This window comes from Ranitomeya variabilis, chromosome 2, assembly GCF_051348905.1.
Source record: "Ranitomeya variabilis isolate aRanVar5 chromosome 2, aRanVar5.hap1, whole genome shotgun sequence".
NCBI classification, from domain to species: Eukaryota; Metazoa; Chordata; class Amphibia; order Anura; family Dendrobatidae; genus Ranitomeya; species Ranitomeya variabilis.
This window is the reverse complement of record NC_135233.1, coordinates 14,305,548-14,320,467: the sequence shown is the minus strand read 5'-3', so window position 1 is coordinate 14,320,467 and position 14,920 is coordinate 14,305,548. Positions and strand designations below refer to the sequence as shown.

At 44.1% G+C, this 14,920-nt stretch overlaps 1 protein-coding gene across 5 annotated transcripts in view; it reads right to left on the bottom strand.

Moving 5' to 3' along the window:
* The window catches only part of DNAH8 (dynein axonemal heavy chain 8), a 411,047-nt gene that overhangs the window by 305,269 nt on the left and 90,858 nt on the right, over positions 1-14,920 (bottom strand). For all 5 annotated transcript variants that reach the window (XM_077282008.1, XM_077282010.1, XM_077282011.1 and 2 more), the window contains one exon: positions 11,065-11,178. In XM_077282008.1, the coding sequence (XP_077138123.1) occupies positions 11,065-11,178 (114 nt within the window). The remainder of the gene's footprint in view (positions 1-11,064; positions 11,179-14,920) is intronic.

Here is a 14,920-nt window from a genome sequence, read left to right as displayed (position 1 = left end):
GTCTGAATTCTATCACATTGCATCAAATCAGGTGTTTGTTTAGACAACACCACCAGAGGATTAGCGGTTTTGCGCTCCCGCAAACGCCGGTCAATTTGAATAGCCAGCGCCATGGAATCATTCAGACTTGTAGGAATGGAGAAACCCACCATCACATTCTTAATGGCTTCAGAAAGGCCATTTCTGAAGTTTGCGGCCAGAGCACACTCATTCCACTGAGTAAGCACGGACCATTTCCGAAATTTTTGGCAATACACTTCAGCTTCATCCTGGCCCTGAGAAATAGCCAGCAAGGCTTTTTCTGCCTGAATTTCAAGATTGGGTTCCTCGTAAAGCAATCCGAGCGCCAGAAAAAACGCATCAATATTTGCCAATGCCGGATCTCCTGGCGCTAGCGAGAAAGCCCAATCCTGAGGGTCGCACCGTAAAAAAGAGATAACAATTTTATCTTGCTGAACTGAGTCTCCAGATGAACGGGGTCTCAGAGATAGAAACAATTTACAATTATCCCTGAAATTCCTAAACTTAAATCGGTCTCCAGAGAACAGTTCAGGAATAGGCATTTTAGGTTCAGACATAGGACCACTGGTAACAAAATCTTGGATGCTTTGCACACGAGCAGCAAGCTGGTCCACACTTGTAATCAAGGTCTGGACATTCATGTCTGCAGCAAGCTCAAGCCACTCAGAGGTAAAGGGGAGGAAGAAAGAAAAAAAAAAAATTCAGAATTTCCTTTCTTATATCCCACTTCTGCAATGCATTAAACATTCAATGTTGGCCTGGCATACTGTTATGACCCCAATGGCAGAGGGTCTCAGGAATCAATACCAAGTCTGCAAACACAAAAAACCAACTCATAGGGCAGTGGTAACTGGGCTGACCATATATCTAAACCTAGCACCACAAATAGAAGCAGCCGGGGAACGTGCCTACGTTGGTTCTAGACGTCTCGCGCCAGCCGGAGAACTAACTAACCCTAGAAGGGAAAAGAAAGACCTTTCTTGCCTCCAGAGAAAAGACCCCAAAAGTTGGATACAAGCCCCCAACAAATAATGACGGTGAGGTAAGAGGAAAAGACAAACATAAGAATGAGCTAGGTATTTAGCAAAGAGAGGCCAACTAGCTAATAGCAGAATATAGTAAGATGACTTATATGGTCAGCAAAAACCCTATTAAAATATCCACGCTGGATATTCAAGAACCCCCGAACCGTCTAACGGCCGGGGGGAGAACACCAGCCCCCTAGAGCTTCCAGCAAGGTCAGAAATCACATTTAGTACAAGCTGGACAAAAATAGTAGCAAAGCAAGTAACTCAAAAAACAAAGAAGCAAGACTTAGCTTAATTTTGCAAGAGCCAGGACCAGCAGACAGGAGCAACAGAAGGATCTGATTACAACGATGCCAGGCACTGGACTAAGGATCCAGGAAGTTAATATAGCGACACCCCTGGACTAACGACCCAGGTGAGTGCCAAACAGAAAAAAGACAATCCCAGAGTCATACCACTAGTGACCACAAGAGGGAGCCAAAAAGTCTAATTCACAACACTAAGTGTCACAGGGATACCGCAACAGACTGGGGTCAGACGATTGGGACATCTAGTACACAAACTTGTCCACTTATTAGAACTTCTTCATCATCTTATTCAACAGTACACTTTTTCATTGCTGGCAGTGCAAGGGTAAATCATTTCAGTTGCTCTCCTGAAGCTCTCCTGAAGCTCTCCATCCCGAATTGTCTCAGCTGTTCAGTGTTGACCACTCCCCTCTGCTATATATGCACCTGGTTTGGTGGTGATGGAGAAAGTTCAGTGGTTGGAGTTGGCGGTTGGAGAGTTTTTCTGGAGATTGCCGCATGGAGTTGGATTGTGGGTTTTTACGAATCTTATCACATTTGGTTTTCCCTTCCTATACCCCCTCTGCTTTCCACGCTGTTGTTTTGTGAGTGTATTTGTATGATTGTACTTTTCTGTTATTCCTGTGTGTTAACCCTGTCTACCTGGTTAGTGTTTTCCAGTACAATTCGGCCTACTGAAATGTATGTTCAGTAAATGCCCTCAGTACTTGGACGAGCTCCTTTTGCATCAATTACTGCATCATTGCGGCGTGGCATGGATGCGATCAGCCTGTGGCACTGCTGAGGGGTTATGGAAGCCCAGGTAGCTTTGATAGCAGCCTTCAGCTCGTCTGCATTGTTTGGTCTGGTGTCTCATCTTCCTCTTGACAATACTCCATAGATTCTCTATGGGGTTAAGGTCAGGCGAGTTTGCTGCCAATCAAGCCCAGTGATAGTTGTTTGTACACCAGGTATTGGTACTTTTAGCAGTGTGGACGGGGGCCAAGTCCTGCTGGAGAATGACATTTCCATCTCCAAAAAGCTTGTGGGCAGAGGGAAGCATGAAGTGCTCTACAATGTCCTGGTAGACGGCTGCGCTGACTTTGGACTTGATAAAACACAGTGGACCTTCACCAGCAGATGACATGGCTCCCCAAACCATCACTGATTGTGGAAACTTCACACTAGACCTCCAGCAGCTTGGATTGTGGCCTCTCCACTCTTCCTCCAGACTCTGAACCTTGATTTCCAAATGAAATGTGTCATGATTCCCCAATGGCATGGGAACATCAGAAACACAAAAATAACAGACTAGCTCTCGGGTGATGGAAACTCAAGCTGACCGTGACCTAAATCTACCACACAACTAACAGTAGCCAGGAAGCATTCCTACGGCTGCCTAGATGCCATGCGCCAGCCGGAGAACTAACTACGCCTGGAAGAGGAAGGAACAGACCTGGCTTACCTCTAGAGAAATTCCCCAAAGATGATAGTAGCCCCCACGTATATTAACGGTGAGTTCAGAGGAAAAGACATACACAGTATGAAGGTAGATTTAGCAAAGCGAGGTCCACTTACTAGATAGAGGAAGGATACAAAAGAGGACTTCACGGTCAGCTGAAAAACCCTTTCAAAAAACCCATCCTGAAATTACTTTAAGACTCCTGTGTCAACTCATGACACAGGAGTGGCAATTTCAGTCCACAAGAGCTTCCAGTAACAGGAAATGACTAAACTGTAAACTGGACAAGAAAAACAAAACAATAAGGACAAGAGTCCACTTAGCTGATCAGCAGACTAGTAGCAGGAACATGCAACTGAATGACTCAGGTTACAATGATGACCGGCAAGGAAGTGACTGGAGAGCAAGGCTAAATAGGGAACTCCCAAAACTGATGGAAGCAGGTGAGCTGAGGCAGAAAAGCACACACAAGTCTCCAGTACCACCAGCCACCACCAGGGGAGCCAAAAAGCGGATCACAACAGTACCCCCCATTGTTTGGTCTGGTGTCTCATCTTCCTCTTGACAATACTCCATAGATTCTCTATGGGGTTAAGGTCAGGCGAGTTTGCTGCCAATCAAGCCCAGTGATATTGTTGTTTGTACACCAGGTATTGGTACTTTTAGCAGTGTGGACGGGGGCCAAGTCCTGCTGGAGAATGACATTTCCATCTCCAAAAAGCTTGTGGGCAGAGGGAAGCATGAAGTGCTCTACAATGTCCTGGTAGACGGCTGCGCTGACTTTGGACTTGATAAAACACAGTGGACCTTCACCAGCAGATGACATGGCTCCCCAAACCATCACTGATTGTGGAAACTTCACACTAGACCTCCAGCAGCTTGGATTGTGGCCTCTCCACTCTTCCTCCAGACTCTGAACCTTGATTTCCAAATGAAATGTGTCATGATTCCCCAATGGCATGGGAACATCAGAAACACAAAAATAACAGACTAGCTCTCGGGTGATGGAAACTCAAGCTGACCGTGACCTAAATCTACCACACAACTAACAGTAGCCAGGAAGCATTCCTACGGCTGCCTAGATGCCATGCGCCAGCCGGAGAACTAACTACGCCTGGAAGAGGAAGGAACAGACCTGGCTTACCTCTAGAGAAATTCCCCAAAGATGATAGTAGCCCCCACGTATATTAACGGTGAGTTCAGAGGAAAAGACATACACAGTATGAAGGTAGATTTAGCAAAGCGAGGTCCACTTACTAGATAGAGGAAGGATACAAAAGAGGACTTCACGGTCAGCTGAAAAACCCTTTCAAAAAACCCATCCTGAAATTACTTTAAGACTCCTGTGTCAACTCATGACACAGGAGTGGCAATTTCAGTCCACAAGAGCTTCCAGTAACAGGAAATGACTAAACTGTAAACTGGACAAGAAAAACAAAACAATAAGGACAAGAGTCCACTTAGCTGATCAGCAGACTAGTAGCAGGAACATGCAACTGAATGACTCAGGTTACAATGATGACCGGCAAGGAAGTGACTGGAGAGCAAGGCTAAATAGGGAACTCCCAAAACTGATGGAAGCAGGTGAGCTGAGGCAGAAAAGCACACACAAGTCTCCAGTACCACCAGCCACCACCAGGGGAGCAAAAAAGCGGATCACAACAGTACCCCCCCCTTAAGGAGGGGGCACCGAACCCTCACAAGAACCGCCAGGGCGACCTGGATGAGCCCTATGAAAGGCACGAACCAAATCCGAGGCATGAACATCAGAGGCAGTTACCCAAGAATTATCTTCCTGACCATAGCCCTTCCATTTAACCAGGTACTGGAGTCTCCGCCTGGAAATACGGGAGTCCAAGATCTTCTCTATAACGTACTCCAATTCACCCTCAACCAGCACAGGAGCAGGAGGCCCAGCAGAAGGAACCACCCGCACCTCGTATCTCCGCAACAACGACCGATGGAACACATTATGGATAGCGAAAGATGCCGGAAGGTCCAAACGAAAGGAAACAGGGTTAATAATCTCCAAAATCCTATAGGGACCGATGAACCGAGGCTTAAATTTAGGAGAAGAAACCCTCATTGGGACAAAACGGGAAGACAACCACACCAAGTCCCCAACACGAAGGCGAGGACCAACCCGACGCTGGCGGTTAGCAAACCGCTGAGTCCTCTCCTGGGACAAATTCAAATTGTCCACCACTTGTTCCCAAATCCGATACAACCGATCCACCACAGCATCTACTCCAGGACAATCCGAAGACTCCACCTGACCAGAAGAAAAACGGGGATGAAACCCCGAATTGCAAAAGAAAGGGGAAACCAAAGTGGCAGAACTGGCCCGATTATTAAGAGCAAACTCCGCCAACGGCAAAAAGGCAACCCAATCATCCTGATCCGCAGACACAAAACACCTCAAATACGTCTCCAAAGTTTGATTAGTTCGCTCCGTCTGGCCATTAGTCTGAGGATGGAAGGCAGACGAAAAAGACAAATCAATGCCCAACCTGGCACAGAATGCCCGCCAAAATCTAGAAACGAACTGGGTACCCCTATCAGAAACGATATTTTCAGGAATACCATGCAAGCGAACCACATTTTGAAAAAACAAAGGAACCAACTCAGACGAGGAAGGCAACTTCGGCAATGGCACCAAATGAACCATCTTAGAAAAACGGTCACACACCACCCAGATAACAGACATCCTCTGAGAGACAGGAAGATCAGAAATAAAGTCCATCGAGATGTGCGTTCAAGGCCTCTTCGGAATAGGCAAGGGCAACAACAACCCGCTAGCCCTAGAACAACAAGGCTTGGCCCGAGCACACACATCACAAGACTGCACAAAAACACGCACATCACGAGACAGAGATGGCCACCAGAAGGATCTAGCCACCAAATCCCTGGTACCAAAAATTCCAGGATGACCCGCCAGCGTAGAAGAATGAACCTCCGAGATGACTCTACTGGTCCAATCATCAGGAACAAACAGTCTACCAGGTGGACAGCGATCAGGTCTATCCGCCTGAAACTCTTGCAAAGCACGTCGCAGATCTGGGGAAATAGCGGATAATATCACCCCATCCTTAAGGATACCTGTAGGTTCCGAATCACCAGGGGAATCAGGCTCAAAACTCCTAGAAAGGGCATCCGCCTTCACATTCTTAGAACCTGGTAGATATGAGACCACAAAATTAAACCGAGAGAAAAACAACGACCAGCGCGCCTGTCTAGGATTCAGGCGCCTGGCAGACTCAAGATAAATCAGATTCTTGTGATCAGTCAAAACCACCACCTGATGTCTAGCACCCTCAAGCCAATGACGCCACTCCTCAAATGCCCACTTCATGGCCAAAAGCTCCCGATTACCGACATCATAATTTCTTTCGGCGGCAGAAAATTTTTGAGAAAAGAACGCACAAGGTCTCATCACTGAGCAATCGGAACTTTTCTGCGACAAAACCGCCCCCGCTCCGATCTCGGAAGCATCGACCTCAACCTGAAAGGGGAGAGAGACATCGGGCTGGCGCAACACAGGGGCAGACGAAAAGCGGCGCTTAAGTTCCCGAAAGGCCTCCACAGCGGCAGAGGACCAATTGGCAACATCAGCACCCTTCTTAGTCAAATCCGTAAGAGGCTTAGCAACACCAGAAAAACCAGTTATAAATCGACGATAAAAATTAGCAAAGCCCAAGAACTTCTGAAGACCCTTTAGAGAAGTAGGCTGCGTCCAGTCACAAATAGCCCGAACCTTGACAGGGTCCATCTCAACAGAAGAAGGGGAAAAAATGTACCCCAAAAAGGAAATCTTTTGAACCCCAAAAACACACTTAGAACCCTTTACACACAGAGAATTCTCCCGCAAGACCTGAAAAACCCTCCTAACCTGCTGAACATGAGACTCCCAGTCCTCAGAAAAAATCAAAATATCGTCCAAATACACAATCATAAATTTATCCAGATATTCACGGAAAATATCATGCATAAAGGACTGAAAAACTGAAGGCGCATTAGAAAGGCCGAAAGGCATTACTAAATACTCAAAGTGGCCCTCAGGCGTATTAAATGCGGTTTTCCACTCATCCCCTTGCTTAATTCGCACCAAATTATACGCCCCACGGAGATCAATCTTGGAGAACCACTTAGCCCCCCTTATGCGAGCAAACAAATCAGTAAGCAGCGGCAACGGATACTGATATTTGACAGTAATTTTATTCAGGAGTCGATAATCAATACAAGGCCTCAGCGAGCCATCCTTTTTAGAGACAAAGAAAAACCCAGCTCCTAAAGGTGATGAAGAAGGACGAATATGTCCCTTTTCCAGGGACTCCTTAACATATTCTCGCATGGCAGCATGCTCAGGTACAGATAGGTTAAACAAACGACCCTTTGGAAATTTACTGCCTGGAATCAGATCTATGGTGCAATCACACTCTCTGTGAGGAGGGAGAGAACCAATTTTAGGCTCTTCAAAAATATCCCCAAAATCCGACAAAAATGCAGGAATCTCAGAGGGAATAGATGACGAGATAGGAACCAAAGGTATGTCCCCATGAGCCCCCCGACATCCCCAGCTTAACACAGACATAGTTTTCCAGTCCAGTACTGGGTTATGAGATTGTAACCATGGTAATCCAAGCACTAAAACATCATGTAAATTATACAACACGAGGAAGCGAATCATCTCCTGATGGTCTGGAGTCATACGCATAGTCACTTGCGTCCAGAACTGTGGTCTATTACAAGCCAGAGGTGTAGAATCAATACCCTTCAGAGGTATAGGAACTTCCAGAGGCTCCAAATCAAACCCACAGCGCTTGGCGAAGGACCAATCCATGAGACTCAGAGCGGCGCCAGAGTCCACATAGGCATCCACGGTAATAACTGATAATGAACAAATCAGAGTTACAGACAGAAGAAATTTAGACTGTAAAGTGCCAATAGAAACAGACTTGTCAACCTTCCTAGTACGAGCATGCTGATATAACATGCGCGGAATCACCACAGTAGAAGCACAAGCCATTTTTGCGCCTATAATTCTGCCGCTCGCTTCTTGACAGAATTCTGTCACATTGCATTTTCTCTGGCGTCCCTTCAGAAGATACCGCCAAATGGTGCACGGGTTTGCGCTCCCGCAAACGCCGATCAATCTGAATCGCCATTGTCATGGACTCATTCAGACCTGTGGGCGTAGGAAACCCCACCATGACATCCTTAACGGCATCAGAAAGGCCCTCTCTGAAATTTGCCGCTAGGGCACACTCATTCCACTGAGTAAGCACAGACCATTTACGAAACTTTTGGCAGTATATCTCAGCTTCATCTTGCCCTTGAGACAGGGCTATTACAGCTTTTTCAGCTTGAATCTCCAAATTAGGTTCCTCATACAGCAACCCTAAAGCCAGAAAAAACGCATCCACATTGAGCAACGCAGGATCCCCTGGTGTCAATGAAAATGCCCAATTTTGAGGGTCACCTCGCAGCAAAGAAATCACAATCTTAACCTGCTGAACAGGATCTCCAGAGGAGTGAGGTCTGAGAGAAAGGAATAATTTACAATTACATTTGAAATTCAGAAACCGAGATCTATCTCCGGAAAATACCTCTGGTGTAGGAATCTTAGGTTCAGAAATAGGAGTACGTATAACATAATTTTGTAAATTCTGAACCTTCGTAGCAAGATTATTTAAACCTGCAGCCAAACTCTGAGGGTCCATCCTTAAACCGGAGAGATCAGAGCCATTCAAGGATTAGAAGGAGAGAAAGGCAAGGCTGTAAATAGAGCAGAAATACAACTGAGCCAACTAAGTAGCAAACATGAGAGGAAAAAAAAAAAAAAATCTACAGACTTCTTTTACTCTCCTTTCTTCTGCCAATTACTTTAACAGCGGCCGGTCATACTGTCATGATTCCCCAATGGCATGGGAACATCAGAAACACAAAAATAACAGACTAGCTCTCGGGTGATGGAAACTCAAGCTGACCGTGACCTAAATCTACCACACAACTAACAGTAGCCAGGAAGCATTCCTACGGCTGCCTAGATGCCATGCGCCAGCCGGAGAACTAACTACGCCTGGAAGAGGAAGGAACAGACCTGGCTTACCTCTAGAGAAATTCCCCAAAGATGATAGTAGCCCCCACGTATATTAACGGTGAGTTCAGAGGAAAAGACATACACAGTATGAAGGTAGATTTAGCAAAGCGAGGTCCACTTACTAGATAGAGGAAGGATACAAAAGAGGACTTCACGGTCAGCTGAAAAACCCTTTCAAAAAACCCATCCTGAAATTACTTTAAGACTCCTGTGTCAACTCATGACACAGGAGTGGCAATTTCAGTCCACAAGAGCTTCCAGTAACAGGAAATGACTAAACTGTAAACTGGACAAGAAAAACAAAACAATAAGGACAAGAGTCCACTTAGCTGATCAGCAGACTAGTAGCAGGAACATGCAACTGAATGACTCAGGTTACAATGATGACCGGCAAGGAAGTGACTGGAGAGCAAGGCTAAATAGGGAACTCCCAAAACTGATGGAAGCAGGTGAGCTGAGGGAGAAAAGCACACACAAGTCTCCAGTACCACCAGCCACCACCAGGGGAGCCAAAAAGCGGATCACAACAGAAATGTAAAATTTAAAGTAAATAATCGTATATCCGCGCTAGAAATAATCCCTCTTTTTTTTTCTTTTTTTTTTACCAATAGCAGTCAAGGGCACCTCTACTATAATCTATTGAGTATTTCACGTCCTATATTAAAATTTACCTTATAAGACACAGTAAAATCTTCCAACTCTTCTAGCGACCACTGAAATTTTCATCAGATTGGATCTAGTTGGAAACAGATATACGCTAAGGGATGAGATTGTATTATGGAGTATCCTTCAATAATATACAGACACATGTATATTAAAACATGTTAAAAATCATAAACACCCAGGGGAATTTCTTAGAGGAAAATTTTCGGTGTCACTAGGAACTCTTTACCTCTTGTGGCTCAGTTAGCTCCTCCGTTCCTCGGTTCTTCAGTGATTCTCCATACAGTGAATCCGGGTATTGAACTGGTGTTCTTGAAAACCGGTGTATTAACGATGAGAGTGCGGGTAGTAAGCACTGCCCCGGCCGGCGGCAGAACTCACCAAAGCCGTCACTCGTTAAAGATTTTACTGTGTCTTATAAGGTAAATTTTAATATAGGACGTGAAATACTCAATAGATTATTGTAGAGGTGCCCTTGACTGCTATTGGTAAAAAAAAAAGAAAAAAAAAAAGGGATTGTTTCTAGAGCGGATATACGATTATTTACTTTAATTCTATTATACGACACAGAGAAGTGGTACTGTGTCATTATCTGCTGCAAGAATTCAATATAGCAAGCGCCACTGGTGTCTAGATATCTACTTTGAAATGTAAAATTTACTTTCATCTGAACACAACACCTTGGACCACTGACAACAGTCCAGTTCTTTTTCTCCTTGGCCCGGGTCAGATGCTTCTGGCGTTGTCTATTGGTCGTGAGTGGCTGACACAAGGAATGTGACACTTGTAGCCCATGTCCTGGAGACGTCTGTGTGTGGTGAAGCAATGACTCCAGCAGCCGTCCACTCCTTGTGAATCTCCACCACATTTTTGACTGGCCTTTTCTAAACAATCCTTTCAAGGCTGCGGTTATCTCAGTTGCTTGTGCACCTTTATCTACCACACTTTTTTCCTTCCACTCCACTTTCCTTTAATATGCTTGGATACAGCACTCTGTGAACAGCCGGCATCTTTAGCAATGACCTTTTGTGGCTTCCTCTCCTTGTGGAGTGTGTCAATGACGCCTTCTGGACATCTGTCAGGTCAGCAGTCTTCCCCATGATTGTGGAGCTACTGAAACAGACTAAGGGACCTTTGTAAACGCCTAGGAAGCCTTCGCAGGTGTTTTTTGCTAAATGTTCTAATTTACTGAGATAATGTTGATGATTATGGCTTACAGTCAATGAAAACCCAAAAGTCATTAACAGAAATAAACACGTGAAATAGATCACTCTGTGTGTAATGACTCTATAGAATATATGAGATTCACTTTTTGTATTGAAGAACTGAAATACATTCACTTTTTGATGATATTCTAATTCTGTAAAAAGCACCTGTAGTAACTGAAACATTCACTGCTATTTTTTTTTCTGAAATACACTTAAGACAGCTAGCTTGACTCTGCCAGGTACAGAGTTTCCAGCTATGCTCGGCATTTCTGAGTATTATCCTAAAACATCTTACCAAGTCAAGAGTGTAAAGCGGCTGACATGCTTGCTCAAGGGCACGTAAAAGATTGACATTGTCTTTGGACTCGTTTGCTGCATCTGTGATCCTGAGATCTAGCTCCTTCCACATCTGTGCAGACAAAAGCATAATAATACAGAACATACTGCACAGAAGCATTTTAATGTATTTTGTAAAAAAATACTGCTAGTATGGATATACGTGAAATTGGATTTTTGTACTTACCGTAAAATGCATTTTGGTTGAATAAATTAGGGGGAACAGGACTGTGGGTATACGCTCTCCAATATAGGAGGCTTCCTAAAAAAAGTGTTAGTTCCTCCTGGTGGTTTATACCCCCTCCTTAGACAGGCAGCTCAGTTTAATGCCAAAATTAATGGGAAAGATCCCGAACCAAAATAATACAAAAACAAAATGAACAGAACACAGGGAGGAACAGCACATAGGCCACCGTCAACAAGAACTGATCAAAGGGAAGGAACACGAGGAAAAGGGTGAGAGCTGTGTCCCACATCAAAATTTAAAGGGAATTTACAGCAAATGCAAAAATCTAATTTTCTCATTAATAGCATTAAGGGGAGTTATTTGGCAATTTTTTTTAGCATTTATCGGCAGGTAGTTGCTAACTAAAGGGAGTCCAAATTATGTACTACCACTAGTTACAAATGTCAGATGTTAAAAAAAAAAGAGAAAAAAGGAAAACCTAATACCAAAATAAATAAATAAAGAAAATAAATAAATAAAGACACCGCGCTAACTAGGTATAGAAGAAATAAATGAAAAAGTGGACATAGAACAAAAAATGATGCAAAGAAATCAGTAGCCGGTGGGCACAACCTAGTAGAGAATACTAGTGATCAATAGCACAACTATAGCACAATGCGGGTGTCACAGCGAGTAATTGAATGCTTCTATGTAGACATGCATCAAATCAACACAAAATATCCTGTTGCCACACTCAGTCAGTGGGACAGGAGACTCAAAGACAATCTAAATGTGTGGCGGAAGTGTGAATGAATAAAATTAACAAGCCGCACACTTACTGGTTATAGTGTAGTTGTAGTGAAAGCGCTGGCACTGTGTAAAGCTGAAGAGGATCACCAGCGTTCCGGACGTCCAATGGAGGGCGGACCAAAAAGAAGCGTGGGGCGGCAGGGGCACCAGTGGGTATAGGGAGCGTCCTCCCTAGTCGGTGCCTGGCTGCCGCGCACCTGAAACGCCGCTGGCCCGTGCACGTGGGCCGGAAAGGAACCGCTGCAGAGCGGTAAACAGAAGGGCGGCCTAATCTGGGTGACGTCACCTGAATAGCAAGAGAAGGAGTAGAGGACGGATGCCGCACAGGACCAAAAGACTGCCTACGCGTTTCAAAGGTCTCCGGACCTTCTTCGTCAGGGCTAGAGGTCCCGGCAGTCCTCTGCTCCTTATATAACCACTGATACTCAAAGACACACCTCCATTTGAACGGCTACAATAACAACTACAAGAGTGTCTGCCTAATACCTGAATGTGCATAGGAAAAAACTCATATATGTGCAAAATAATGTGTTATAGATAAAAAGGGGCCAAATATGCCCACAACAAGAAAACTTTATTCAATAAAAACAGATAAGATACAATTAAAAATGGATTAAGAATAGATATCAATATGTAGAAATGTATAAAAACATACGTAGAAAAATGCATAAAAGTTGGTACTAAAAGTATAAGCAAGGGGAAAAAAAGGGAGAGGGAAGGGGGGGGGGAAGAAGAGGGGAAAATATAAACTGAAGCGGGGGAGAGCACCGGAAAGGGAAAATAAAATGAATAAATAATGGAGGGGAAGAAGGAAATGGGCTAAAAGCAGCTGGGGAATATTAAAAATCAGACATTTAACTAAAAGCATATAGCTCTACCTCATGGTTCAGGCCTCTAGGGGCTAAAGTATCGAGCATAAAAATCCACCTGGACTCAATACGTGACATTAATTTAATGTAATCGCCTCCCCTCCAACTCCTCTGCACCCCTTGAATACCACAAAAGGTCAGTCCTTTTGTAGACCGCCCATGGTATTCTTTAAAGTGTCTCGACAGGGGGTGGCCTACAAAACCTTTTTCTATGTTGTTAAAATGTTCCTTGAGTCGGTCCGTAAGTCTACGTTTAGTCCGACCCACGTAGATTTTGTCGCAGGGGCATTTGATTAAATAGATCACCCCTGATGACCAGCATGATAGGCTATCTTTAATTGGAAATTCACGAGTGCCTCCTGAATTATAGACTTTAAGTTGTTTAATTTTCCTAAAATTTGTGCGTGCGCAACAGGAACAGGTGCCACAGGGTATAAAACCCGGGTTTTTTTTGTTGTTTGTTCTTTTAGTGGCACCTTTTCTAGTAGTCGGAGCTATCATATTACCAATTGTCTGTGATTTTCTAAAAATGAACCTGGGGTGTTGGGGTAATAGTTCACCTATAACTTTATCTAGTTGAAGGCTAGGCCAGTGCTTACGTATGATTTTAGTAAATTGTTTATGTCCGTGGTGATATTGCGTGATAAAGGGTAACTGATGGATTTGCTCTATGATGCCCCCAGGGGCAGGTATATTCCTAGTTTTATGTATGAGGGGGTATCTAGGTGTTTCATGTACCTCTTTGTTAGCTGCCTCAATTAGGTCCTTAGGGTAGCCTTTTTCCAGAAATTTACCCGTTAGATGTTCAGCCTCAGTTTCGTAGTCCTGTATTCTGGTACAGTTCCGTCTTAGTCGGGTAAACTGACCTTTGGGAATATTGGTCAACCAAGTTGGGAGGTGGCAGCTGTTAATATCAATAAAACCATTAGAATCTACGGCTTTCCGATGGCACTTAGTTAGCACTTGGTTCCCTTCAATAAAAATACTCAAGTCCAAAAAATTGATTTCAGTTTTGCTGGTAGTGGCCGTAAATTCCAGCCCAAAGTCATTAGCATTAAGTGTGGCAATAAATGCATCCAGATCATGTTGGGGGCCATTCCAGATAAACAGCACGTCATCTATAAAGCGTTTCCACATTACCAATCCGACATTGGGGCTCTTAGTAAGTTTAATGTATAGCTCCTCCCATCTCGCTACATATAGGTTCGCGTAACTGGGAGCGAAGCGGGTACCCATGGCCGTTCCCCATGTTTGAAGGTAGAACTGGCCATCATAGATGAAATAATTATGTTCTAAGATGAAAGAGATGCTATCAATAATAAATTTAATCTGGGTGTCCTGATAGATCTCCAGTTTCTTTAGGTAATATTCTGCCGCTTCGCACCCTTTTGAATGACTAATCACTGTATATAGTGATTTGATGTCAAGTGACCCTAAGATGAAACCATTCTCCCACTGTATCGTTTCCAATAATTGGAGTACGTGACTGGTATCTTTAAGGTAGGCTGGGATGATTGGCATACACTTCTGAAGGTGTGTGTCAACGTAGCGCGATAAATTAGATGTCAGACAGTTGACGCCTGAAATAATAGGTCTACCTGGTGGATGCAAGGCATCCTTATGTACTTTAGGGAGATAATAGAATACTGCCGTACTGGGGTTTTTATTCGAGATGAAGTAAAATTCTTTTTTATTTAAAATACCTAGAGACTTCCCCCTTGTTGCCAAAATATTGAGACTCTTAATAAATCGTTCCGTAGGATCACTAATAAGTCTCCTATATGTGATTTGATCAGACAGGAGTCTGAGAGATTCCTCTTGGTAAGCAGATTGATTCAATATCACAATACCACCCCCTTTATCTGCAGGGCGTATAACGATCCCATTATTGTCTTGGAGGTCCAATAGTGCTTTACGCTCAAGGTGGGTCAAGTTTTGGGGAGTATATTTTGCATTCTTAATTTTTATTT